The sequence below is a fragment of the Periophthalmus magnuspinnatus genome, chromosome 15 (genome assembly GCF_009829125.3).
Source record: "Periophthalmus magnuspinnatus isolate fPerMag1 chromosome 15, fPerMag1.2.pri, whole genome shotgun sequence".
NCBI classification, from domain to species: Eukaryota; Metazoa; Chordata; class Actinopteri; order Gobiiformes; family Gobiidae; genus Periophthalmus; species Periophthalmus magnuspinnatus.
In genome coordinates, this window is record NC_047140.1 from 28,507,683 (window position 1) to 28,532,395 (window position 24,713).

The 24,713-nt window shown below is 39.9% G+C and overlaps 5 protein-coding genes across 5 annotated transcripts; 4 read left to right on the forward strand and 1 right to left on the reverse strand.

The window, feature by feature from the left end:
* The first annotated feature begins 3,516 nt into the window (after positions 1-3,516).
* Positions 3,517-12,829, forward strand: LOC117382236 (sialin-like). The gene is made up of 11 exons (XM_033979331.1): positions 3,517-3,592; positions 3,783-3,979; positions 4,412-4,645; positions 4,791-4,878; positions 5,439-5,525; positions 6,258-6,376; positions 7,179-7,340; positions 7,652-7,784; positions 10,330-10,477; positions 10,562-10,652; positions 12,698-12,829. Exons 1-11 carry the CDS (start codon positions 3,517-3,519, stop codon positions 12,827-12,829), a joined length of 1,467 nt encoding a protein of 488 aa, XP_033835222.1.
* Positions 12,830-13,770: 941 nt separating this feature from the next.
* Positions 13,771-17,354, forward strand: LOC117382166 (elongation factor 1-alpha, somatic form). The gene is made up of 8 exons (XM_033979225.2): positions 13,771-13,914; positions 14,652-14,820; positions 14,897-15,076; positions 15,151-15,447; positions 15,665-15,815; positions 15,892-16,148; positions 16,268-16,502; positions 16,689-17,354. The coding sequence occupies exons 2-8, from the start codon at positions 14,677-14,679 to the stop codon at positions 16,811-16,813; spliced, it is 1,389 nt and encodes a 462-aa protein (XP_033835116.1). The 5' UTR covers positions 13,771-13,914; positions 14,652-14,676; the 3' UTR covers positions 16,814-17,354.
* Positions 17,355-17,514: 160 nt separating this feature from the next.
* Positions 17,515-19,613, forward strand: cgasa (cyclic GMP-AMP synthase a). The gene is made up of 5 exons (XM_033979332.2): positions 17,515-18,252; positions 18,314-18,530; positions 18,635-18,892; positions 19,024-19,123; positions 19,214-19,613. The coding sequence occupies exons 1-5, from the start codon at positions 17,515-17,517 to the stop codon at positions 19,545-19,547; spliced, it is 1,647 nt and encodes a 548-aa protein (XP_033835223.1). The 3' UTR covers positions 19,548-19,613.
* A 15-nt stretch (positions 19,614-19,628) lies between these two features.
* LOC129456838 (probable ATP-dependent RNA helicase DDX53) lies at positions 19,629-20,872 on the reverse strand. Its single transcript, XM_055227222.1, has 4 exons — positions 20,802-20,872; positions 20,119-20,237; positions 19,896-20,006; positions 19,629-19,826 (listed from the first exon to the last, which is right to left on the reverse strand). The coding sequence occupies exons 1-4, from the start codon at positions 20,847-20,849 to the stop codon at positions 19,661-19,663; spliced, it is 444 nt and encodes a 147-aa protein (XP_055083197.1). The 5' UTR covers positions 20,850-20,872; the 3' UTR covers positions 19,629-19,660.
* A 1,528-nt stretch (positions 20,873-22,400) lies between these two features.
* On the forward strand, positions 22,401-24,695 carry LOC117382238 (cyclic GMP-AMP synthase-like). Its single transcript, XM_033979333.2, has 5 exons — positions 22,401-23,369; positions 23,429-23,645; positions 23,750-24,007; positions 24,143-24,242; positions 24,333-24,695. Exons 1-5 carry the CDS (start codon positions 22,401-22,403, stop codon positions 24,664-24,666), a joined length of 1,878 nt encoding a protein of 625 aa, XP_033835224.1. The 3' UTR covers positions 24,667-24,695.
* Positions 24,696-24,713: the final 18 nt, after the last annotated feature.

The following is a 24,713-nucleotide window of genomic DNA, read 5'->3' on the forward strand; positions in this document are numbered from 1 at the left end:
TGCGTGTGTCTTTGTTCTTCTTCACAGGGCTGAGAGGAACAATTTAGAGACCCTTTCCAACTGCCCCGTCTTTGCCTTCAGCTGTACAGCCTGCACTGTAGTCAGTTCTTATCAGGGTAGCCTACTCATGACTCTTCCCAGGATCCAGTAACCATAAGGGCTAGTGTGATCCGTTACTACAACGTCTTTCATCTCTCCTGCAGCAGAGGTAAGTATTCTCTTGTCTCTCTCTAAGTACCCTCTTGTTCCTCCATCTGTCTCCAGTGTTTTCTGGTGTACTTTTCACTTTAACTGCATCGCCTCCTGCTCTCTGGCCACTTCAGTCAGTCGTCCACTTAAAAGAAGTCTTAAATGCTGTTTGTCACCAGTTTAATGCAGCTGTCCACATGGTCTGCAGTTTTTGTGAAAGCATAGTTGGTTTGGTGTAGAAACTGCTCCACAATGGATAGGCTGATGTGTCTCCAGGTTGGCCACCACAGAAAGTGGAAGTAGTCCACATATTTCTCTGACATCAGTTGCACTGATGACTGTTTGCCCGTCATCAGTGAAACTCTTTCCTCCTGGAATTTATAGTTAGCACTAATTTAGACCCTGTAGGAGCTTTATCCACAGTCAAAAACCATTTGCAAGGTCCCGTTTGACGGGTTATAGATTCTATGATAGGGCAGATACCACACATGAGGAACTACCGTAAATTTCGGACTATAAGCCGCTACTTTTTTCCCACGCTTTGAACCCTGCGGCTTATACAACAGTGCGGCTCATTTATAGATTTTTACTGCCTAATGCCCACTGGGGGGCACTCTAACAGTAAATGCAAAAGTGAGACATGGGGAAAGATTATGAACTGATGCTTTTCAGACACAGTTTAAAAACAAAAAAAAAACAAAAAAAAGGGAAAAAAAGCGTTTCCTTAATTCAAACTAAAAAAACCTACCATCTTTGTGTGTAAATATCACATGTTACAACACAAAAACCTGCGGCTTATATTCAGGTGCGGCTTATATATGTACAAAATTGATTTTCTTTTCAAATTTAGCTGGTGCGGCTTATATTCAGGTGCGCTCTGTAGTCCCAAATTTACGGTACTTCTGCATAGCTTCTATCAATTAGTCCTGTGATGAATGTATTTCTCCTTGGAATCGTTGTTCTTTCAAACTTCCTTTTGATGCTATTACCAATTGGCATTTAGCAAATAGAAATCATTTTGGTAATCCTAATTGACTTAATTATCAGACTTATTCTGATTTCATATGAGACAGTGAACTAACTTAAAAACTATATAGTGCTGCAAATAATAGCAAATATTTACCTGTAAAAGTCAGCAGAATTCAGTTCAGGACAAACTGAACAAGTAAACATGAACAAATAAACATACAAAAGATGAATGATGAATGATGCTTAAATCATGTTTATTGGTCATTAAGGTGAGGAGTCTAACGGACGCTGCGTACGGCCCTCCTCACAGCCGAGAGGAAACAGGACACAGCTGACTTTGGACGGTTTTGAAATGCCTTGAGCTCGATGTTGAGACATTTCACAACATTTTCTTCAAACTCTGCATTGTCAGGGACACGTGCTGCCTTCAGGAGATTGGTGGGCGATCCATAAATCATCTCTAGACTTCTGGCAGCCCCTTTGCCGATTCTCATCCGTTTGTTATCACTGATGTCGACATGCGGCTCCACAGTAAGCTGGTTCTTGATCTTGATGTCCAGTCTGTTGGCGATGTTGTGGCATGCATCTCGGCTGTAGACTTTGTTCTTTTGTAGTATTTTCTTGACAAGAACACGAGTCAGACTGCAGGACACCGTGGGCCCAAACTGAAGCGTTGGTGAACTACTGCCTTCAGCTGAATTAGCCTCATTTGTGTCCGTTTGTCTTGATGTCTCTATTGTTTCGGTCTTTTTAGTCTGAACTCCTGGTTGATTGGTTTGTAGCTCATTTTGGACTCCATCTGCTGAAGTCTCCACCTCGGTTTTAACTGGTACCTCTGGTGTCTCCACCTTGGGAACATCTGGTACCAACAGTGTCTCCATCTCAGGAACTTCACACCTGTCATGCATTTGAGGAGTGGGTTCCTGAATAATTGTTTCCACAGGATCTTGTGGCAATGGGCACTCTGGGGCTGACTCTGTTGGGATTGTTTTTTCTTCTAATTTCTTTACACTACACATAAATGATAATATTGAAATGACACAAAAACCCAAGAGCAGATTTAAACCATAAAAACTATTCTAAATCTGCAAAGTATTCTCAAAGTATTCTTTCCACCGCCCAGTTGAGGTCAGCAGCTCTCCCCCCTCACTGTAAACAGTGTTGGTGAAGCACTACTTCCCCCTCCTGAGGCGTCAGTTTGCCAGAATTTCTTCGAGGCCGATCGTCCGATAGTCCTCCTCCATGGCCTCCCCGAACTCCTCTGTCCTCTGTCCTCAGCCTCTGTCTTCTGTCCTCAACCCTAACAAATATTTCACCAAACTAGAGATGGGACGATATTAAAATTTAGAGGCACGATTATTGTGACATTATTGTGATTAATGATTATCACGACAATTATTAACCTGTTAACATTCCCCTACTTTACAACTCTACATCAGCGTGTATATACTTCTGCGTCACCCACACAAACAATCTACACATCAAATAAAAGCTAAATGTTTTTTTTAACCACATTACATGCATATACAAACTGCTATAAATAAACAGCAGAATGAAACACTTTAGTCGTTACTTTGTATCTATAAAAAATTCATAACCATTTATTCAGCTCAGATCTCATCATTAGGGCTGCACTCATACGATAGTAGTGTGGGACACAGGGGATGTAACTGCCACATTTTAGTTTTTTAGGCGTTTTCATGTGTTTTATATTATTTAGGTGTAATTTTGTGAAGTGTCACTAGAGGGCGGAGTAGCCCTCAGCTAAATGAGAAAAGTAACATGATTAAAAGCAGACAATTAAGTTGCACTTTAAAGATATATTTAATAAGAAAGAAGATATTTAAGTTAATCCCTCTCAGTATACAGCCAACCAGGTTAGTTTTGTCAGTTTTATTTTCTAAAGATAATTGTCGAATGTCTTTATTTTTTATTAAGTTAATTATTGTTTTGTCTGTGTGTTTCTTTAGTTTTCACGAGTGTATTTATTTAGTTAGATTTATTTTACATCTGGCCCTTTGAGAGCAGACATTTCGCTGATGTGGCCCTCGGTGAAAATGTGTTTGACATCCCTGATTTATCCAGTCCTCAGACGATGACACAATCCTGTTTTGACTTGAGGAGCTTCGTGGCCAATTTTAATGGATTCAAAACGAGCCAATAACTTGAGCCATAGCCTGAGCATATAGACAGTTCTTTACACAACAAACTCATCCCGCCCACGTGACCATCCGGGTTTACTTTAGTTATTTGTTCTCTGTCTCCTGTTAGACTCAGGTGATCGTGTGACCAGCTGACAGTGTTCTTGACTTTGTTTGGTTCAATAATGTGGTATTAAAATCTTTTCAACAACACAAAATGAAGCAGTCCGGATCAGAGGGAGAGAGGGACAAGCAGGAGCTCCATGGAGAGAAAGAAAGACTAGTCCAAAGAGGTAAAGGAACTCCTCTTATTGCTCTGCATGCTGACTAGACAAGCACAGCTGTTTTATGGATTTAAAAAAAGCATGTAATTGTACCCAACATGTCATTTATTCTTTAGCTGTATTGAATGTGAGTTACCCAGTGTATTGTTGTTATTTGCCTGTACAAATAACCCAGTGTATTGTTGTTATTTGCCTGTAGCCCCGGTGTGCTGCTCTGCCCGCTATGGTCTGGCTCTGTTGTCTTCGTATGGCTTTTTTGTGGTTTACTCTTTACGCGTGAACCTCAGTGTGGCGATAGTGGACATGCACAACAACACCAACCACCACACCAATACTAACTCCACCTCTGTGTGCCCCCTGCATTTTGATCCTCCACGACCCAAACGCAACCACACAGTAAGTACAAGCAAATGTGAAGTCAGAAAGTCTGGTCTGGTGCCAACAAAAGGATCCAAAGCGCATCTTCCAAAGGGGTCTGGAGAGCTTGGGATGTGGGTCAGGCTCGCGGGGGCTGGTGCTAGTCATGCACTCCCTCCCAGGCTCCCTCCAGCTGTGTGCTACATTACTGATCTGAGGAGTACCCCACCCACCAAGTTGTATGGGTATTCTGAATGGATTTATGATTTGAATCAATCCAAATAGGCTACATCTCCTGGATTAAGCCAGACGTAATCAAAACTACACCAAGAATATTTTTGGACCAACCAGGAATAAGACCTCAAAAGGACATTCCCCAAGTCATTTTGAGAACTTGAATCTTTGTTTTCTTCTTTACGCTCTCATAAACATGTAATAACAAATTGTATTCTCTTTACTTGTGTTTTGCAGGCCAGTGTTTATGACTGGGATCCTAAAACTCAGGGCTGGATCCTCAGCTCCTTCTTTTATGGGTACATCCTGACCCAGATCCCAGGAGGATATCTCGCAGGACGCCTTGGACCCAAGTGGGTCTTAGGTTTAGGTGTTTTGGGAATTGTCCTCTTTACACTGCTCACACCTGTAGCTGCTGACTGGGGAGCTGGCTACCTCATTGTTGTGAGAGTACTGGAGGGAATTGCAGATGTACGAAAGTAGTATTTACTGTATTTGTAAAAAGCTTAAATGTAGTGTATTGGATCTTTGCATAACTGTGGAGGGCAGTTGTACGTCTTTGACATTAAGTCACGGAAGAAGAATTGTATAACTAATAACTTGTGTTTGTTGTCAGGGAGTAACCTTTCCTGCAATGTATACTATGTGGGCAGCATGGGCCCCACCTTTGGAGAGAAGTCGACTGCTCACTATTTCATATATTGGTAAGATACAGAGGCCAATAAAAGGGTTGATTAGCATGTTTTAAACATTTTATACTGTGTATTGTATTGAGCTTTTGGCCATGTTAGGATGTTCTTACTTCATCAAAAACAGACCTGGAGTTGTGTTTTCTTTCATTCACACATATAGCAATCCTGCATTATTGGGCTGTCTACATGAAGTGGTAGTTTTCAAGTTAACATCTACCTTTTGTTCAATACAGAGGGGCAATTCCGGGGCTGCAATTATCCAAATGATTCTAGTGAAGGTGTATGCAGTTTAAAAACACAGTGGAGCACTTCTTGTACTACTACATGACAGAGTGTTTTCTGTCCGAATGAAGAACAGAGCCTAAATATGCAGGGTTTGTGTGTTAAACATGTATGAATGAAACAAAACACAACTGCAGGTCTGTTTGTGATGAGAAAACATTATAACATAGATCAGAAAACAGGGTAATATGGGCCCATCTATGTACAAACCAATTTAATGAACAGGAAACTAGATTGACCATCACTATCTCACACTCACTATATGATCACAAACACTCTGTTTTTTGCAGGATCCAAACTTGGAACAGTTGTAGGTTTTCTACTGTCTGGTGAAATCTCCTTTTACTTGGACTGGACCTATGTCTTCTATTTATTTGGTAAATTCCAACAGGACATTTTTAATACATAACTGTTGTAACGGGTGCAGGAAGGACCAAGAGGTGCAGACTCGGGGCAAGGTTACAGTGTTTATTATACAAGTCTTTAGTGAAAAGCAGTCTTAAACAGTCTAATAACAAGTACAAGGATCCGGGAAGCAGGAGGCAGACGAGACGGACGGAGAGCGGGTCGGGAGCGGGAAGCCGAGGCCGGAGTGACGAGGGAGACGGAGACGAGACCAGGACAAGCGGGACCGGCGTAGTCCAGGAAGCGGGACCCAGAGTCAGAGGCAGGCGGGACGCCAGAGACCAGGACAGGCAGAGCAGAGGGAGTTGACGGTACCGGAGAGTAGAGGCGGGTGCAGGAGCGGGCGAAGGCAGGAGTCTGGAAAGGGAGGCAAAAATCCAGAATGAGAGCTGAGCAGGCAGGTAACAAAATACAAAACTATGCTGGAACATTCACGTTTACACGCGGACGGTCTGGCGCCGAGTGTACTCTGCCGAGCCCTCAAGTACTCAGCAGCAGGTGGCGGTGATTACGCTGATGCGCTCCAGGTGCGTGCGGAGAAGTCTCGAACTCCGCCCAGCTCCGGGCAGACAGGTCGGGGAGGGGTAGAGAGCACGGGAGGACAGGGACAAACGGGCGTCATGACAATAACTTAATATGCATCATTATTATTTATTATTGCAACATTTCATTGCAGTGATTCTGAACGTTTGGTTTGTTTCCAGGGGCTGTTGGACTGCTGTGGTTTGTCTTGTGGGCATTGCTTGTTTCAGATAGTCCAAATGATCATCCAAGGATTTCAGAGCAAGAGAGACTGTACATAATCTCCTCACTCAAGAATGAGGTAAAGATACATGTATATTGATAATAATAATGATAATAATATATTATTATTACTACTACTATGGTATAATGATTTTAGTCTTCTCTGCTCATGTAATGTTACATAAATCATTACATTGTACTATCTTATTTTCCTCGCTCGCACATGTTTTGTCAAACCCTTAAGCATGAGCGTTTTCTAAGTCTATATAACTGTAAAAAGCAGTAAAGCAGAAGTGTCTGTTAAATCCACAGACTGTATAAAGAAGTGGAATACGTGAGCTTGACGTCACCTACAGTGTTCCGCTTCCAGTCAAATGAACCTTGTTGACGCTAGCTCTTATAGGGGCCAGTTTGGAGCAGAGTTACACATTTGGAATTTCGACTGAGAGTATCATAGCAACCAAAGAGCCAGTCCACACAGCAGGTTTAGCAAGGAGCGGGGCCTTAACAACGCTGTCAATCAAACCTGTTGCTAACGCTAACGGGAGGAACGAAAGCGCCTGATTTGTCTGTTATTAACATTCATACCTTGATTCACGGACAAAATATCAAAATGAAAACACCGGGATCATATGGATCGGGTGAATACGAACAGTTTCAGAGTAAAATGACAAGGCTCAGTGCAACAGTTGCAGAGAGAGGTGTGACAAATTTTCACAATGAATTGGAGCCAAATTCGATGGAGCCAGAAGTGCACCCATGCTCACTTCCTATTTGGAACACAGTGGCTAGCGCGTTAGCTATGTCCATTTATATATACAGTCTATGTTTAAACCTGATAATAAACCACTGTGTTAACATCGTGTTTTTGTTGTGCAAAGCTGTCCACCTCCACGGACCAGGTTCCCTGGAGATCCATACTGACGTCAGTGCCACTTTGGGCCATTGTCGTGGTTCACTTTTCCTACAACTGGACATATTACACTTTCCTCACTCTGCTGCCAACTTACATGAAAGACGTTCTTGGATTTAGTATCCAACAGGTAAGTGAGTGAGTTCCAGATTATAGCTACATGGTGTAAGTTTCTACCAAATCAAAACCTCTCAGGACTATGTGTGTAGGCCCTTGAGTTTCAGTCAGTTATAAACTAAAGCAAAGATAACTGTAACAGATGCCAACACCACAATCTTAATCCAATTTAAATTATTCATGAATTCTTCTATTGTGTGAAGTTTTATCCAATTGGCAGATATTTTTATTTTTGACCCATAGAGTATAGTTTTCTGCTTAAACATATGCAGTATTGTCAGTTTATCAGAACATAACAATTGACGATGTTTATGTCCTTTTTAGAGTGGTTTTCTGTCAGCTCTGCCTTACATCGGCAGTGCCACATTAGTCATACTTAGTGGGCAGTTTGCTGATTACCAAAGAGAAACACACAACTGTCCAACTGCCAGGGTCCGGAAAGCCTTTACATTTGTGGGTAAGTGCATTTCAGTCACAGAGCACCATGGCGAGGGCATTTTGGCACAGACTAGAGCACAGAGAAAATAAATATATTTTATTAGGTCCAGCTATTCTAAATTCTAAAGAAGAAATATGTGATGCTTATAATGAGCATTTTATCTTGGTATGTGATATTTTGGATCAGGGTGATCCCTCCGATCTTGATTATGTTGAATGTGAACAGGTGGCAGATTGCAGTCAGATTTTCCCTTTAAGACCTTTCACTTCACACTTAAATGCTCTCCGCTCCATACACCCAAAAAAGTCCACGGGTGCTGATGACCTTGATACAAACCTTCTATTGCTAGCTACCCCATATTTATTTCAACCTCTATTACACATTTTTAATTTAGCAATTCAAATGGAAGTTATAAAAGAACTATGGAAAACTGTACATGTTTTGCCTTTACATAAACATGGGACAACAGAAAATGTAAATAATTTCTGGCCAATATCTAAATTACCTTGTCTTGCATAAGATTTAGAAAAGTTAGTTGCAAATCAAGTTAGATTTTTATTTAAATAAATGCTTATCCATCGAGTTTCAGAAAAGGACATAGTACTGTCACCACAACCACAAAAGTTTTAAATGACATTTTCACAGCCTTTGATGACAGACAAGTTTGTGTCGCTCTGTTTATTGATTTTCCTAAAGCTTTTGGTTCGGTGGATTCTCTTGAAGCGTCTGAAGCAGATTAGATTTAACAATGCTAAATATAATTTTGAAACTGATCTTTCAAACAGAACCCAGGCAGTAGTAGCCAATGTGTTTAAATTACATTTTCTAACTTTAAGTAAAGGAGTGCCACAAGGCTCAATTTTGGGCCTGCTACTTTTTACTACAACCCCAATTCCAATGAAGTTGGGACGCTGTGTAAAACTTGAAAAAAATACAGAATACAATGATTTGCAAATCCTTTTCAAACTATATTGAACTCAAACTACAAATATGTGCCATTTAATGTTGAAAATGATAAACTTATACTATAAACTATAGTTTTTATGCAAATATTCACTCATTTTCAATTTGATGCAACATGTTCCAATAAAGCTGGGACAGGGGCACCACTGTGTTACGTCACCTTTCCTTTTTAACAACAATCAATAAGCATTTGGGAACTGAGGACACTAACTGTTGAAGCTTTGCAGGAGGAATCCTTTCCCATTCTTGCTGAATGTACAACTTTCAGTTGCCCAGTCCAGGGTCTCCGTTGTCATATTTTGCGCTTCACAATGTGCCACACATTTTCAGTGGGAGACAGGTCTGGACCACAGGCAGACCAGCCTAGTACTGCACTCTTTTACTACGCAGCCACATTGTTGTAACAGGTGCAGAATGTGGCATGGCATTGTCTTACTGAAATAAGCAGGGACGTCCCAGGGCGTTTCTGGGTGTCGTTGATGTATAAAAACAACAAAGTTTATCAGTTTGAACATTAAATATCATGTCTTTGTAGTTTATTCAGTTCAATATAGGTTGAACAGGATTTGCAAATCATTGCATGCTGTTTTTTTTTTTTTTAAAGTTTTACACAGCGTCCCAACTTCATTGGAATTGGGGTTGTATATTAATTCCATTGGTTGCAATTAAAGAGAAAGCCACATGCATACAAAACAGCATCATATAAATGTAAGTGCTCCCTCATTGAATGCAAATAAAACTCCATATTCATGATTTTTTCTAAAAAGCACTTAAATAATTTGTAAGATTTGTAGCTTGCATGCTAACAGTCTAAAATTAAAATGATCATTTTATTACAGAAACAAATATAGCCCAGTAAATTACAGAAAAGAAATGGTGCAAGCAGCGTTTCTTTCTGTACTGGATTATGGGGATGTGGTGCATCTACAGACTTCAGCCTCTACTTTGAAACCATAGGATCCACTCTTTCAATTGGCCCTGTGTTTTATTATAAGGGATGGATTTGAAACTCATCACAGAGTTCTTTATGGAAAAGTGGCTTGGCCATTGCTGTCATTAGAAGAGAACAGCACTTTATGAAATATAAGGGGCTATATGGTACTACTTCAAAAACTGCCATAATACCTCCTCTGCTTGTTAGCCTCATGCAGTCATGTGACCCGGTATCAATGACTAAAACTGAGATGGGAAAGAGGTCTTTTAACTGTTTTGCTTCACAAAGATGGAATACACTTCAAGGAAAAGCAAGATTAAACTATTTTTATACACACCTGCACCTCTTTTTAATGTTTTATATGGACTTGTATACTTGTAATTTTTTCTGTTTGTAGTGTAATTTAAACAGACTTCTCCTGTATAAATAAAGAAATGCTGATGATGCAAATAGATTTTATACTGCAATGGAAAAATGTGTAGTGTCACTGCAAAACACACTAGCAAATCATAATTTTGATTCTCACCTTTGTTAGTGGAATATTTTAAACTCCCCAATGCCCTCCACAATTTACATTTGGGAAAAAAAAATATTTTGTGTGTTGTTTTTAGTTGATTTATTCAAAACTTATTTGACTGTGTCCTGTACATTATCTTTTTCCAATAGGCATGATTGGGCCGGCCATTTTCCTGGTGGCAGCAGGATATACAGGCTGTAATTACATATCGGCTGTGACGTTTCTGACAATTGCGACGGCATTGACTGGAGTGTGTATATCTGGCTTCATCATCAACCATCTGGACATTGCGCCACTGTAAGAACCTGTGCGGACACTAATAAACTTAAATGGGTTTACGTGTAAACTCTTTCGCATTTTGGCAAATTTTTTTAATTGCAGGTTTTCTGGAATTATTTTCGGAATCACCAACACTATTGCCACTATTCCTGGAATGGTTGGACCAGTTATAGCAAGATCACTTACTGCAAATGTAAGAAATGTACAATATGTGCTCATTTAGATTTAGAAGTAACAGTTGGTTTTGCACTTAACCAAACAAAACTGCCCCCTTGCATGGGGCTGCTGATCTCAAGAGCAAATACGTTCTGTAGAGACTACAGAGCTGTTTTAAACCCCCAGAGAATTGGTGCAGTGTTGACTTGGTGCACACAAACACTGAACATTTTACACAAATTAACCTACTTTATATCATATTTTAGCAGCAAAACTTTTCTCAAATTCTTCATTCAATTGAACAAGATTCTCACTTAACCAAAAGTACCACCACAAAGAATTTAGTACCATTTAGTGGAAAAAGGGGGTGAATAGAATAAGATCAAAACTTCAGCCAGACATTTTTTACTTATGGATCTATGATTTTACTTTGAACATTATGGACATGGGTTATATGTAGAGGTGCTGTGGCGCCCTCTTGTGGTGAATGTATTTTTATTTTTATTTTTTTTGTAATTTTTGGGCAGTGATTGCAATTGTAACACTTTAAGTTATCATTAGTTTTACCTGGAGAGTCAGCCCTCAGGTTGGCTTCCATTTGTGTACAATCGCAGGTTCTGTGTATATTCTGGCACGTCGTTTATAGGTGGAACATTTTCAGCACATTAATCAGAACAGGGACAAATGCAGATGTAACGTCACTACAAATTTTAAGCACATAGTTAAATGATGGTTGTGCTTACAGAATAATGAATAAAATATTCTACTACAAAGGGAATCATTAATGACACTGATCAAACTAAAAACGACCAGATTATTTATGCTTTGGTTTATTTGATCTGGACAGTGCATTTCAATAAACGCCATAAAGATAACAAGATAGCATTACATTCTGAAAACAAGCTAGTTTGCAGCCATGAGCTAAAATAGTCATAAAAAGTTTTGGATGTTGTGGTCGTGTCACATTTAGATCTATCATATAATCCTTACCCTAACATATAAGGTCTGAGAGAAATCATCAGGTCTAAGGAAACTTCACGTTGACGTCTTACTACAACAACGGTCCAGGGGAAATGGCATCAGTGTATTTAAGCCGTACCATGCTAACACTAGCGCCAATCTAACGTCAGCTAAGAGAAGCCTGTCTGATCATGAGTTTTGCCAAATGGAAACGACATAAATAATGTTTTTCCAAGTAATTATGAACACATGTGCCCCCAAACAGCTAGATAACCTGAAAAATATAGTCAAAATGAAGACCTAATGCTAAGAAGGCCAAAAAGCGGCTTGAATGAGCACCGACATGTCTCCACTCCTACGACTTTTTGTCCAGTTGACGGATTTAACTTTGGATTTTTTACTATGGGTCAGAACTGGACGACTGAGGGATTAGACAGACGCCCTATGCTAATACTACCATAGTCACTAGCAGGACACTAGACAGCAGCACAATCAAACTAGCTCTAATAAACAATGTAATGCTATTTAAGCGTTAAGTAGGACTTAGCGCTCCACTATATCCACCATCTCCATAGACTGAAGGAACGATCAAATGTGTAGTCTTTGGGCAAATCCTTCTTGGTATTGATGGAGGTTAATGAAGGACTTTTCCCCACATTCAGCGGTACATTCACACGGAAAATAAAACTTAACCGTGCCGTTTTCAGTGGTTCACGCGCAGGAAGTTGGTGTAATGAATTAACCCAACCAAAAAGTGAGCATTTTGACTTATCCACTCACACTTTGGACGTCTTTGAGCTTGGATTACAAAATCTCTACCAAGAAAAAAAAAAACATGGCGGCCGCGGAAATTGTTGCGCCGGACGTCCTTGACCTTGTTTGGAGGCTCCGCTGTATTTGGTGTGATGTGACACATAGAAATACATAACAGATAATGTGAATAATCCAAACAGGTTGGAAAAAATACTCTGCAAAATGAATATAAATCTTTCTCTGCCTCTACTTAAGTGATTAATTTCAGCTTTTCTGCACTTCTAGACGCCCCAAATACACAATAAAAGGCATGTAAGGGCCAAAAAAGTTGATTTTCCTTAATATTGATCTATTGTGTATGTTTTGCAGAACACCATGGAGGAATGGCAGACTGTCTTCTACATTGCCGCTGCCATCAACCTGTTTGGGGCAACGTTTTACACGGCATTTGGTCAAGGTTCTGTTCAGCCGTGGGCAGTTAAGACTGAGGGAGGAAATTAGGTTTTATTGAAATACAACAGTTTGCATTAATGGTATTTTATATTGTGAATATCTCAAGAGTAAACAGCAGCTGAAATATGAAGGACTAAAATGTTAACAACCTGCAGAAAAGCTAGTTTGTTACTGTGCATGGTTTCTGGGGTGTATTTATTTATTTTATTTATTATTATGATTATTATTTATCTTTATTTATATCGGGGACCCAATGAGAGGACTCTGTGTTGTCCTTGTCTTTAGTAAACATGAAAACATAATAAGCTACTTTAAAATTGTTGTTTGTTTCCCCAAGCACAAATACTTGGGGAAAAGCCTTTGTGTTTTGTTTTTTTTTGGTTGTCGTTTTTTTTATTCATTTACCATTAATTGTAGTATGAAAGAAGGATATGTAACTGCTAACATACTTCTTTCATTTAGTTCATACAGAAGCCCTGAGTCTGAGCTGAGCTTTTATGCAGGATTTTGCACCCCATTTCAATCCTCAGGAATCAAGAATAAACATTAATGATTTATTTTCCCACCTGTACAATTGACAGGACACAATTGTTAATCTTAATATTTAACCCTTCATCATGGGTGGCATTTGTAGCTTGTGTTTTGACTTGAAACTTGGTCAAATGTCTAGTTTTGCCAGTTTATTAAATGACTGGCAAATGACTGAATATTTTGTTTACATGACTATGTAGTTGCTGTCCTAAAGATGAAATATAAACATAAATCTATGCGAGTTTTATTTTGATGATTCATTTGATGACCCTTTTAAACAGATTAAACAGTCATGAAAATACTAAACACACGATGCAGGTGTGTGTGTTTTTGACATAGATGGAGTAGAGCAACTTTAAAGTTACAGATATTGGAGGCAGCGGCTCAGACTGGCACTGTTTAATCTCACCTCGTAAAAGTCTCTGTTTATTCAAAGACCAGACAGGGTGCGCGCGGCTCTCGTGAGATGCTGCAAATCGAGCGATCGAGTGCGTATTACGCAATATCCCCGCCTGTCCCGTGCGCTATAACCGGATCAGCGTCTGCACTCTGCGTCTCTCCGTTCCTGCAGACCAGACAACCTGACACTCTCCACTTCGCAGGTACGACACAGTATGCACTGCACATTATTATGCGACTGTTGTTATCCACCTTTCGTTTCACTGAGTCCTGACGTCTGACGCACGATAATATGCACATAAAATGTTACATGGCGCAATGCATTTTCACAAAATCTGCCCGAGAGTCGACATATTTGGGTTTTAGTGTGTATTTTAAGTGTGTGTTTGGCTACTGCGTCATCTCGTCAAGTAAACCATGGGCGCGAGAAGAGCGACTTTGTGCAGCGCTGGAGGATGTGCTCAGTCACCTGCTCAGTTCCAGTGGGATCAGACCTTGTGGGATTCAAGTTACACTGGGGTTAGGCTGCTGGCCCATACCTGACATTGCCTGGATACAGACTGGCTTTCGTAGTTACAGACTGTTTTGGCCCATTACATCGTCATTATTACCTTGAGTTCATGTTTATTTCATATTATCACTGCACGTGTTTGACACTAACACAGGTGACTGCACCTGCACCAGACTGCTGTGCGTCAAAGAGGCTGCAACAAACAAACCAACAAAATGGTGGATGTTGTTTTAGGGGAGGAAAAAGTAAACTAGTGTTAAGTTTAAGTAAAGGTATTGATTAAAACTGATTATAGGGCTCTTAAGTCAAACACTGACTGGTAGCAACAATTAAGCTCAGCCTTTAGCCTGTGTCTGAACGTTTCTCTTTGGGAATAAATGGGGCAATTTTGATTCTGTCACCTGATATTGTAATTTTATTAATCATCAGATCAAGACACTCACATTCCGCCACAATGGGAAAGGAGAAGCTCCACATCAACATTGTTGTGATTGGCCACGTGGACTCTGGCAAGTCCACTACCACAGGACACCTTATATACAAATGTGGAGGCATTGATAAGAGAACTATTGAAAAATTTGAAAAGGAAGCTGCAGAAGTAAGTAGGTAATGCCCTGAAATAAATCATGCCAAAATAACCCAAAAACTATAAAAATCTCACATTGACTTCTCAGATGGGAAAAGGTTCATTCAAGTATGCCTGGGTTCTGGACAAGCTGAAAGCAGAAAGGGAACGTGGCATCACAATCGACATCTCACTGTGGAAATTTGAAACTAGTAAATACTATGTGACCATCATTGATGCCCCAGGTCACAGGGACTTTATCAAGAACATGATCACTGGTACATCCCAGGTAATCTTGGTTTTCAATTTGTGAGGTTGAAAGTGAGAAACTGTCAGATTAATACATGTCTATTTTGCACACAGGCAGATTGTGCAGTGTTGATCGTGGCAGCAGGTGTGGGAGAGTTTGAAGCAGGAATCTCTAAGAACGGCCAGACACGAGAGCATGCGCTTCTGGCATATACACTGGGTGTTAAGCAGCTCATTGTGGGCATTAACAAAATGGACTCTACTGAACCAAACTACAGCCAGAAACGATATGAAGAAATAGTGAAGGAAGTGAGCACCTACATCAAAAAGATTGGCTACAATCCAGACACAGTCGCTTTTGTTCCCATTTCAGGTTGGAATGGAGACAACATGCTGGAGCCAAGCCCCAATGTAAGTAAGCACAGAAATTTAAATAAAAACTATTTGACTACTGTTTTGAATGTCCTTTAACTAGGATGTGCAACATGGAACTTAACTTCATTTCTTATGGAATATACAATGGTTTACTACTAAAATGTACTTGAGTGCAGAGTGGCCATCTTCTAACCATAAGGCTGTGTGAGTGATTGTGGTTTAAGAAGCTAACGTGTGTGGTGTATGTTTTTAGATGACATGGTTTAAGGGCTGGAAGATCAACAGAAAGGAAGGCAGTGCATCTGGGACCACACTTCTGGAGGCTCTGGATGCCATTCAGCCCCCAACACGTCCAACAGACAAACCCTTACGACTTCCTTTGCAAGATGTTTACAAAATAGGAGGTGCCATTATTTTATTAAACAATGTTCACACATTGGAAGCAATTTAGGCCATTACAAGTGATGTATGTAATTACAGGTATTGGAACAGTGCCAGTGGGCCGTGTGGAGACTGGCATCTTAAAGCCGGGGATGGTGGTGACTTTTGCCCCTGTCAATGTGACCACAGAGGTCAAATCCGTGGAGATGCACCATGAGGCACTGACTGAAGCACTTCCTGGAGACAATGTGGGATTTAATGTCAAGAATGTGTCAGTGAAAGACATTCGCCGTGGCAACGTGGCTGGGGACAGCAAGAATGACCCGCCCCAGGAAGCTGCAAACTTTACTGCCCAGGTACAAGCTCTAAAGAGTGATACTTTTATGCTAAAAACAATGAACTCTACATTCTGTTGTTGCTGTACTTATGAGTCAGTCTGTGCTGAAATTGAAACTGTTGCCTTTTTACGCTGCAGGTGATCATCCTGAATCACCCTGGTCAAATCAGTGCTGGTTATGCTCCAGTGCTAGACTGCCACACTGCGCACATCGCCTGCAAGTTTGCAGAGCTAAAAGAAAAGATTGACCGACGTTCTGGAAAGAAGCTGGAAGATAATCCGAAATCTCTCAAATCCGGAGACGCTGCCATTGTCGATATGATTCCTGGGAAGCCCATGTGTGTTGAGAGCTTCTCTGAGTATCCCCCACTTGGTGAGTATGGTAAAAATGCACTGAGAAACTAAAATTACATTATTTACCGACCTTCCAAACCTTTCCTGCTGTTGTAAGATCATTTAAAATGTAATGAGAATTAGGTTTCCAACTAGGCAGTGAACAAGGTCGATTCTCCTGTAATTTATATATTTGTACTTGTCACCATGTCCTTTCCCCTTGAAGGTCGCTTTGCTGTGCGTGACATGCGTCAGACGGTGGCAGTCGGTGTGATCAAAGGGGTGGAGAAGAAGGCTTCCACCACTGGTAAAGTCACCAAGTCCGCCCAGAAGGCCCAGAGGAACAAATGAATGCTGTGCTCATCTGCCAGCACCAACATCTGTGACAGGACATCCACTCTCCTACATCCAACAACTGGTCATTTCAACCCGATAAACAAGGACTGGCTTACCACAATGCACCGGAAAAGCATTCGAAGGAAAACAATACTTGTTGATGGAGCACTACCGACTAAATGTAGTAATGTTTAAACTGTACTTTACAATGTAACGCTAGTGCTGGAGGTGTACAGGTTTGTGGCAATATCCTTCTGTGAAAACAAGCTCTTCAATACTTTATTAATTAATAAGTAAATGAGTGTGGTACTTTTGTGTTGTATTACTGCAGTGATCAATAGGACATATAATTAAAAGTTTAATTCTGTTTTAGATGTGTCTGTATAAGCTTTAAAAACAAAGATGTGAAAATTTGCCTTCTCTTGTGAAGTCAAGTACTTCAATCATTAAGCACTTTAATTGGAATTTTGCTGATTTTGTATCTTCACTTAAGTAGAACAATGACATGCTACTGCACCTTTCTATTGTATACATTAAACATTTCACAAAAAGTGTTGCTCTTTCAGTACAAGGACTACTTCTAGGTTTGCCCAAAAGATGGAGCCATTTCCACACATTACAGTGTTGAAAACGAGCCAACAAAGGGGTGCGTCAATTACAGAATAAGGTTTGAAGTAAAACTGAAAGTACTACCAGTGCTCTAGGCATTGTACAGCATGTCTGGAAGAAGGAAGCCACGAACGGCAAAAAGTCCAGAGGCAAAGCGTAGCACTGGGACAAGAACAAACACAGAGGAGAAGCAGACCAAAACTTTTGAGGAACAAGCAGCTAATTTCAACCCGCCAGCCAGCGGTGCAAGACCTAAAAAGTGTGGTGCTCCAGCCAAAGTGAAATTAGATGAAGAAATCAAGAAGGATCCCAAGAAAACTACAGCCAGCGGTGCAAGACCTAAAAAGTGTGGTGCTCCAGCCAAAGTGAAATTAGATGAAGAAATCAAGAAGGATCCCAAGAAAACTACGACGGCCACCACAGCACAGACAAAGCCTAATGTCAACTGTACAGCCAGTGATGCAAATCCAGAAACCTGTGGGACCAAGACCAAATCACCAGTAGATGAAAAGGATAACATAATCTCAACAATATACAAAGACAAATGCGCTGCTGAACAACCTGAGTCAACATTGAAAGGGAAAAAAGGGATGACTCAACTTCAGATGAAGCAACTTTCACATGACGACAGTAAAAAAGCTGATGATGTTAAAAAGACGGAGCTGAGAACCACACTTAACGCAACTCTGGAAAATCTTAAAATTAGGATGAAGGAGAAATCAAAAGCTTCAGAAGTAATTAACAAATTAGAGAAAGTCATTCTGAAGCATTTAAGAAGTGAAACAATTTGGTTTAGGCAAGTAGAAGAACCTCTTCACACTGGAAGCTACTATGAAAATTTGAAGGTAAGATGAGACATTTGTTTCAGAGATGAATCTTTTTTTAAATCTGTGTTTGTTTTTGCAGATTTCCAACCCAGATGAGTTTGACATAATGTTCCCCATTCCTGTTCAACGCATAGATATACAGCCGTTTACTGAGGATGGGGCGTTTTATGTTGTGTCTTTAAAACGTGGGTATAACCCCCTAAAAAGGTTTCAGGAAGACGGAAAACCTTTACCTGCAAGCGAAATACTGCAGGATTTTAGACAAGAAGTAATTGAGAGCATAAAAGACTTTCCAGGTCAGTGATGAAACATTTTAATGTGGAGTGAGTAGACTCAATAATAACTACTAAATAACTTTATGGTATTTTAAATATGCAGTCAACACAATGTTGTGTTTCAGGTGTGTCCATTGATAGAAAGAAGAGAGGATGTCCTGCCGTGACATTAAATATAAAAGTTGAGTCACGTGACATTTCACTGGACATTGTCTTGTGCCTTGTTGTTCAGTCAAGTTGGCCAGATTTCACCAGTGATGGCTTGAAAATAGAAGCTTGGCTCGGGAGAAAAATAAAGAAAGACTACAAATTCAAGCCATACTACCTTGTTTCAAAATACGAGGGCAATGGGAACGATGAAAGAGATGGCATTCTTGCCAAGGGTAAGTAATGCTCTTTGATAAACCATTACAAACACAGTCCGTTGTTTTTTTTTGTGTGTAGAGAATTTGCAAACACTTAAATTGCTTACAACATGTGCAATATTTTTACAGTTGTATTCTTTCAAATACAGATTGTTGGCGTATTTCATTTTCCCATGTGGAGAAAGAAATCTTAAAAAATCATGGATCAGTAAAGACATGCTGTGAGAAAGATGGTACTCACTGCTGCAGGTGACTTAGTGCTTTACTTGGCTTTGTGTTAATTATGTTATTATATAATTATGTTATTGCCAAGTATATACACATATGCTACTTCAACAGGAAAGACTGCCTGAAGCTGCTAAAGCATCTCCTTAGCCTCCTGAAGGAACAGGACAAGTCTTTTGCCAAGTTCTGCTCATATCACGTTAAAACGACCTTCCTACACGCCTGCTGCTCCAGGACGAATGACAGTCAGTGGGCAGCTGCTGACCTGACACAGTGCTTTGAGCAACTCCTAATAGATTTTGAAAAACACTTGGAAAGCAGGCAGCTCAACAACTTCTTCATCCCTGCCCAAAATTTGCTTTCAGGTTGCAGCCAGAAAAGCTGCAAAAGTCTAGCCCTGCGTATCAAAAAGGAGCGAGAAGAAGGATTTCCTATATTTAAATGTTAATTTAAAACCAACTGATACTTGGAAAACAAAAAGCATTTTCTTTTGAAACCAAATAAATATTTATTATGCACAAACTGATATTTTCACTGAATATAAACCATATACGAATGTAACTAAAATAATGTACACAATGTACAAGAGACATTGATGGAGCGTAGATTGATGAGTTCATTCATCTGTAAATCATTGAGTCGGCCTGGTGTGGCAATCACAATATCTACTCCACATTTGACCACATTGATCTGACCCCGCCTGTCCCCTCCTCCGTAAATGCAGATACTGAGAACCACATAAAAGGCGTGATTGTCAACTTAAATCAATCACTTTTACATTTCTTAATAATAGTACCTCTTGTAGTCCTTGTATTGGTACTTTCCACATTCTGTCTCAATCTGTAATGCCAACTCTCTGGTGGGAGTCAAAACCAACATACCTGGGCCTCCTCTCTCAGATTTGGGACTGAGAAAGAAAACTTTGTATTAGGTCAAAGTTAACCAGAACAGTAGTAAACAGGTGAAACTGTTTCAAAACATAAGAGAAAAAGACACTGTAAAGATAAAGCTTCACATACACAGGCTGTCCATCCATATGAATGAAGCCGGGCAGCAGGTACGCCAGTGTCTTCCCTGTTCCTGTCTGGGCGATGGCTATGAGGTCCTCTCCAGACAGCAACACAGGCCAGGCTTGGGACTGAAATCAGTAAGAGCATAAATTAAAAATATTTGGGGTAAAAATTTAGGGAAGAACAGATACAAGGTAAATCTTAACTAGTGCAAATGTTTTGGCATCAAAACAATAGATTTATTTTTATAAAATGGCCATTTATCCCAGTTTTAATTTGTAATAATCCCACTGTAGTCTACATTCTAAAGATACTGTGTTGTTAACCTGGAACAATATTCCTGAAGATGTGAAACAGGCCTCTACTTTGACAGTGTTGATTTGTTGTATTGTGATTTTAATATCTTTCTTATCCAGTAAAGTACTTTGAATACTTGAATTACTTTGTGTATGAATTGCGCTTTGTGCCTTGCCTATTTTATAACAGAAACTCAGCTGTGTTCAAGAAAACAAAACTATTACTCAGTGCATTTATCAATTGTAGCTCTTAATTTCATTTTCAAAGAACCCTGGAACCAGTCTGACAAGATAAACGTCAATACACATAATACCACAAGACTTATCCTGTCTAATATGTTTGAAAGATTGTACTATTGCCTCATCCTTATCCAGTGGATTAAATGTTTGTCACACCTGTATAGGGGTCGGCTTCACAAAGCCAACACGTTCAATGTTCTCCATAATCTCTGGATAATGCTCAAAAGCCTGAAAAGAAAAAAGCCTGAAAGAATCTGATTTGTTCTGTTTTTCTCCTTCCTCTTTTACAAAAATATTGTTGTTTTTCTTCCTATGAGGAACAAACAGAATGAAATTAATAGTGCTCATTTATTACATATGCATAGTAAAACAACTGAATTATTAAATTAATTGTTTATGTCACAGCAGTGTAGATGGTTATGAATAGTGTTGAATTATGCCCTCTGCTGTTCAGTTATAGCAATTTCTTTATTCAGTTACCTCCCCTCACTGACTTCTTCAGCACTCGGCATGGATACTGTCAGCTTTTCCCGGAGGCACACCGCAAACAAAAGTCCAGTAGGCTCAAGTAGATCCATAAACCAGGTTCTTTATTTCGGCACAGGCATCATTCAAACTGATTCAACATCATGATCTCTTCATCTCCTAATTTTACATCTCCAGAGTGGGCTCTATATACTAGTAGCACACATCACATTCTCTTAATGATTAGCTTAGAATATACAGACATGTACATGTTATCTGGGTTCAATGAAGACAAAGTCAGCATGCTGATCTGGTCTTTCTTAAGAAACACACGTCTTGCACGTCTTGGTACAAAAATGCACATAGCACTTCCACGTCCATGTATGTTCCATGTACATTATGACATCATCGTGCCACACTGGCACCCACAAAAACATACAGGTCAAAGTATAATATATCAAGTATAATAATATCATGTTACATGAGACATTAATCTCACAATACACTTTTGGACTCTTTGTAAAAGTTTTTTTTTTTTTTTTTTTAAATGGCAGAAGGCCTGTGGATGAAAACATACAAATATAACATATCCTTTGAAATGTAAACTAATGTTCCTTAAAAGCTACCATTACGCATCTGTGAACTGCCATCAGACACAAGTTCTTCAATCATCTCCTTGGCATTTTGCTGAACAGAGGAGTGGCCAAAGCTCTGAATATCCCATTTGGTGAGTATGGTAAAAATGCACTGAGAAACTAAAATGACATTATTTACTGACCTTTACTGACCTTCCTGCTGCTGTTGTACTTGTCACCATGTCCTTTCCCCTTGAAGGTCACTTTGCTGTGCGTGACATGCGTCAGACGGTGGCAGTCGGTGTGATCAAAGGGGTGGAGAAGAAGGCTTCCACCACTGGTAAAGTCACCAAGTCCGCCCAGAAGGCCCAGAGGAACAAATGAATGCTGTGCTCATCTGCCAGCACCAACATCTGTGACAGGACATCCACTCTCCTACATCCAACAACTGGTCATTTCAACCCGATAAACAAGGACTGGCTTACCACAATGCACCGGAAAAGCATTCGAAGGAAAACAATACTTCTTGATGGAGCACTACCGACTAAATGTAGTAATGTTTAAACTGTACTTTACAATGTAACGCTAGTGCTGGAGGTGTACAGGTTTGTGGCAATATCCTTCTGTGAAAACAAGCTCTTCAAAACTTTATTAATAAGTAAATGAGTGTGGTACTTTTGTGTTGTGTTACTGCAGTGCTCAATAGGACATAAGCATGTCTGGAAGAAGGAAGCCACGAACGGCAAAAAGTCCAGAGGCAAAGCGTAGCACTGGGACAAGAACAAACACAGAGGAGAAGCAGACCAAAACTTTTGAGGAACAAGCAGCTAATTTCAACCCGCCAGCCAGCGGTGCAAGACCTAAAAAGTGTGGTGCTCCAGCCAAAGTGAAATTAGATAATGAAGAAATCAAAAAGGATCCCAAGAAAACTACAACAAAGACGACCACAGCACAAACAAAGCCTAATGTCAACTGTACAGCCAGTGATGCAAATCCAAAAACCTGTGGTGCTCCAGCCAAATTAAATTTGGAGAATGAAGAAATCAAGAAAGATCCCAAGAAAACTACAGCCAGCGGTGCAAGACCTAAAAAGTGTGGTGCTCCAGCCAAAGTGAAATTAGATGAAGAAATCAAGAAGGATCCCAAGAAAACTACAGCCAGCGGTGCAAGACCTAAAAAGTGTGGTGCTCCAGCCAAAGTGAAATTAGATAATGAAGAAATCAAAAAGGATCCCAAGAAAACTACAACAAAGACGACCACAGCACAAACAAAGCCTAATGTCAACTGTACAGCCAGTGATGCAAATCCAGAAACCTGTGGGACCAAGACCAAATCACCAGTAGATGAAAAGGATAACATAATCTCAACAATATACAAAGACAAATGTGCTGCTGAACAACCTGAGTCAACATTGAAAGGGAAAAAAGGGATGACTCAACTTCAGATGAAGCAACTTTCACATGACGACAGTAAAAATGCTGATGATGTTAAAAAGACGGAGCTGAGAACCACACTTAACGCAACTCTGGAAAATCTTAAAATTAGGATGAAGGAGAAATCAAAAGCTTCAGAAGTAATTAACAAAGTAGAGAAAGTCATTCTGAAGCATTTAAGAAGTGAAAAGAGTTTGTTTAGGCAAGTAAAAAAACCTCTTCACACTGGAAGCTACTATGAAAATTTGAAGGTAAGATGAGACATTTGTTTCAGAGATGAACCTTTTTAAATCTGTGTTTGTTTTTGCAGATTTCCAACCCAGATGAGTTTGACATAATGTTCCCCATTCCTGTTCAACGCATAGATATACAGCCGTTTACTGAGGATGGGGCGTTTTATGTTGTGTCTTTAAAACGTGGGTATAACCCCCTAAAAAGGTTTCAGGAAGACGGAAAACCTTTACCTGCAAGCGAAATACTGCAGGATTTTAGACAAGAAGTAATTAAGAGCATAAAACACTTTCCAGGTCAGTGATGAAACATTTTAATGTGGAGTGAGTAGACTCAATAATAACTACTAAATAACTTTATGGTATTTTAAATATGCAGTCAACACAATGTTGTGTTTCAGGTGTGTCCATTGATAGAAAGAAGAGAGGATGTCCTGCCGTGACATTAAATATAAAAGTTGAGTCACGTGACATTTCACTGGACATTGTCTTGTGCCTTGTTGTTCAGTCAAGTTGGCCAGATTTCACCAGTGATGGCTTGAAAATAGAAGCTTGGCTCGGGAGAAAAATAAAGAAAGACTACAAATCCATGCGATACTACCTTGTTTCAAAATATGAGGGCAATGGGAACGATGAAAGAGATGGCATTCTTGCCAAGGGTAAGTAATGCTCTTTGATAAACCATTACAAACACAGTCCGTTGTGTTTTGTTTTTTTTTTGTGGAGAATTTGCAAACACTTAAATTGCTTACAACATGTGCAATATTTTTACAGTTGTATTCTTTCAAATACAGATTGTTGGCGTATTTCATTTTCCCATGTGGAGAAAGAAATCTTAAAAAATCATGGATCAGAAAAGACATGCTGTGAGAAAGATGGTACTCACTGCTGCAGGTGACTTAGTGCTTTACTTGGCTTTGTGTTAATTATGTTATTATATAATTATGTTATTGCCAATTATATACACATATGCTACTTCAACAGGAAAGACTGCCTGAAGCTGCTAAAGCATCTCCTTAGCCTCCTGAAGGAACAGGACAAGTCTTTTGCCAAGTTCTGCTCATATCACGTTAAAACGACCTTCCTACACGCCTGCTGCTCCAGGACGAATGACAGTCAGTGGGCAGCTGCTGACCTGACACAGTGCTTTGAGCAACTCCTAATAGATTTTGAAAAACACTTGGAAAGCAGGCAGCTCAACAACTTCTTCATCCCTGCCCAAAATTTGCTTTCAGGTTGCAGCCAGAAAAGCTGCAAAAGTCTAGCCCTGCATATCAAAAAGGAGCGAGAAGAAGGATTTCCTATATTTAAATGTTAATTTAAAACCAACTGATACTTGGAAAACAAAAATAAATGTTTATTATG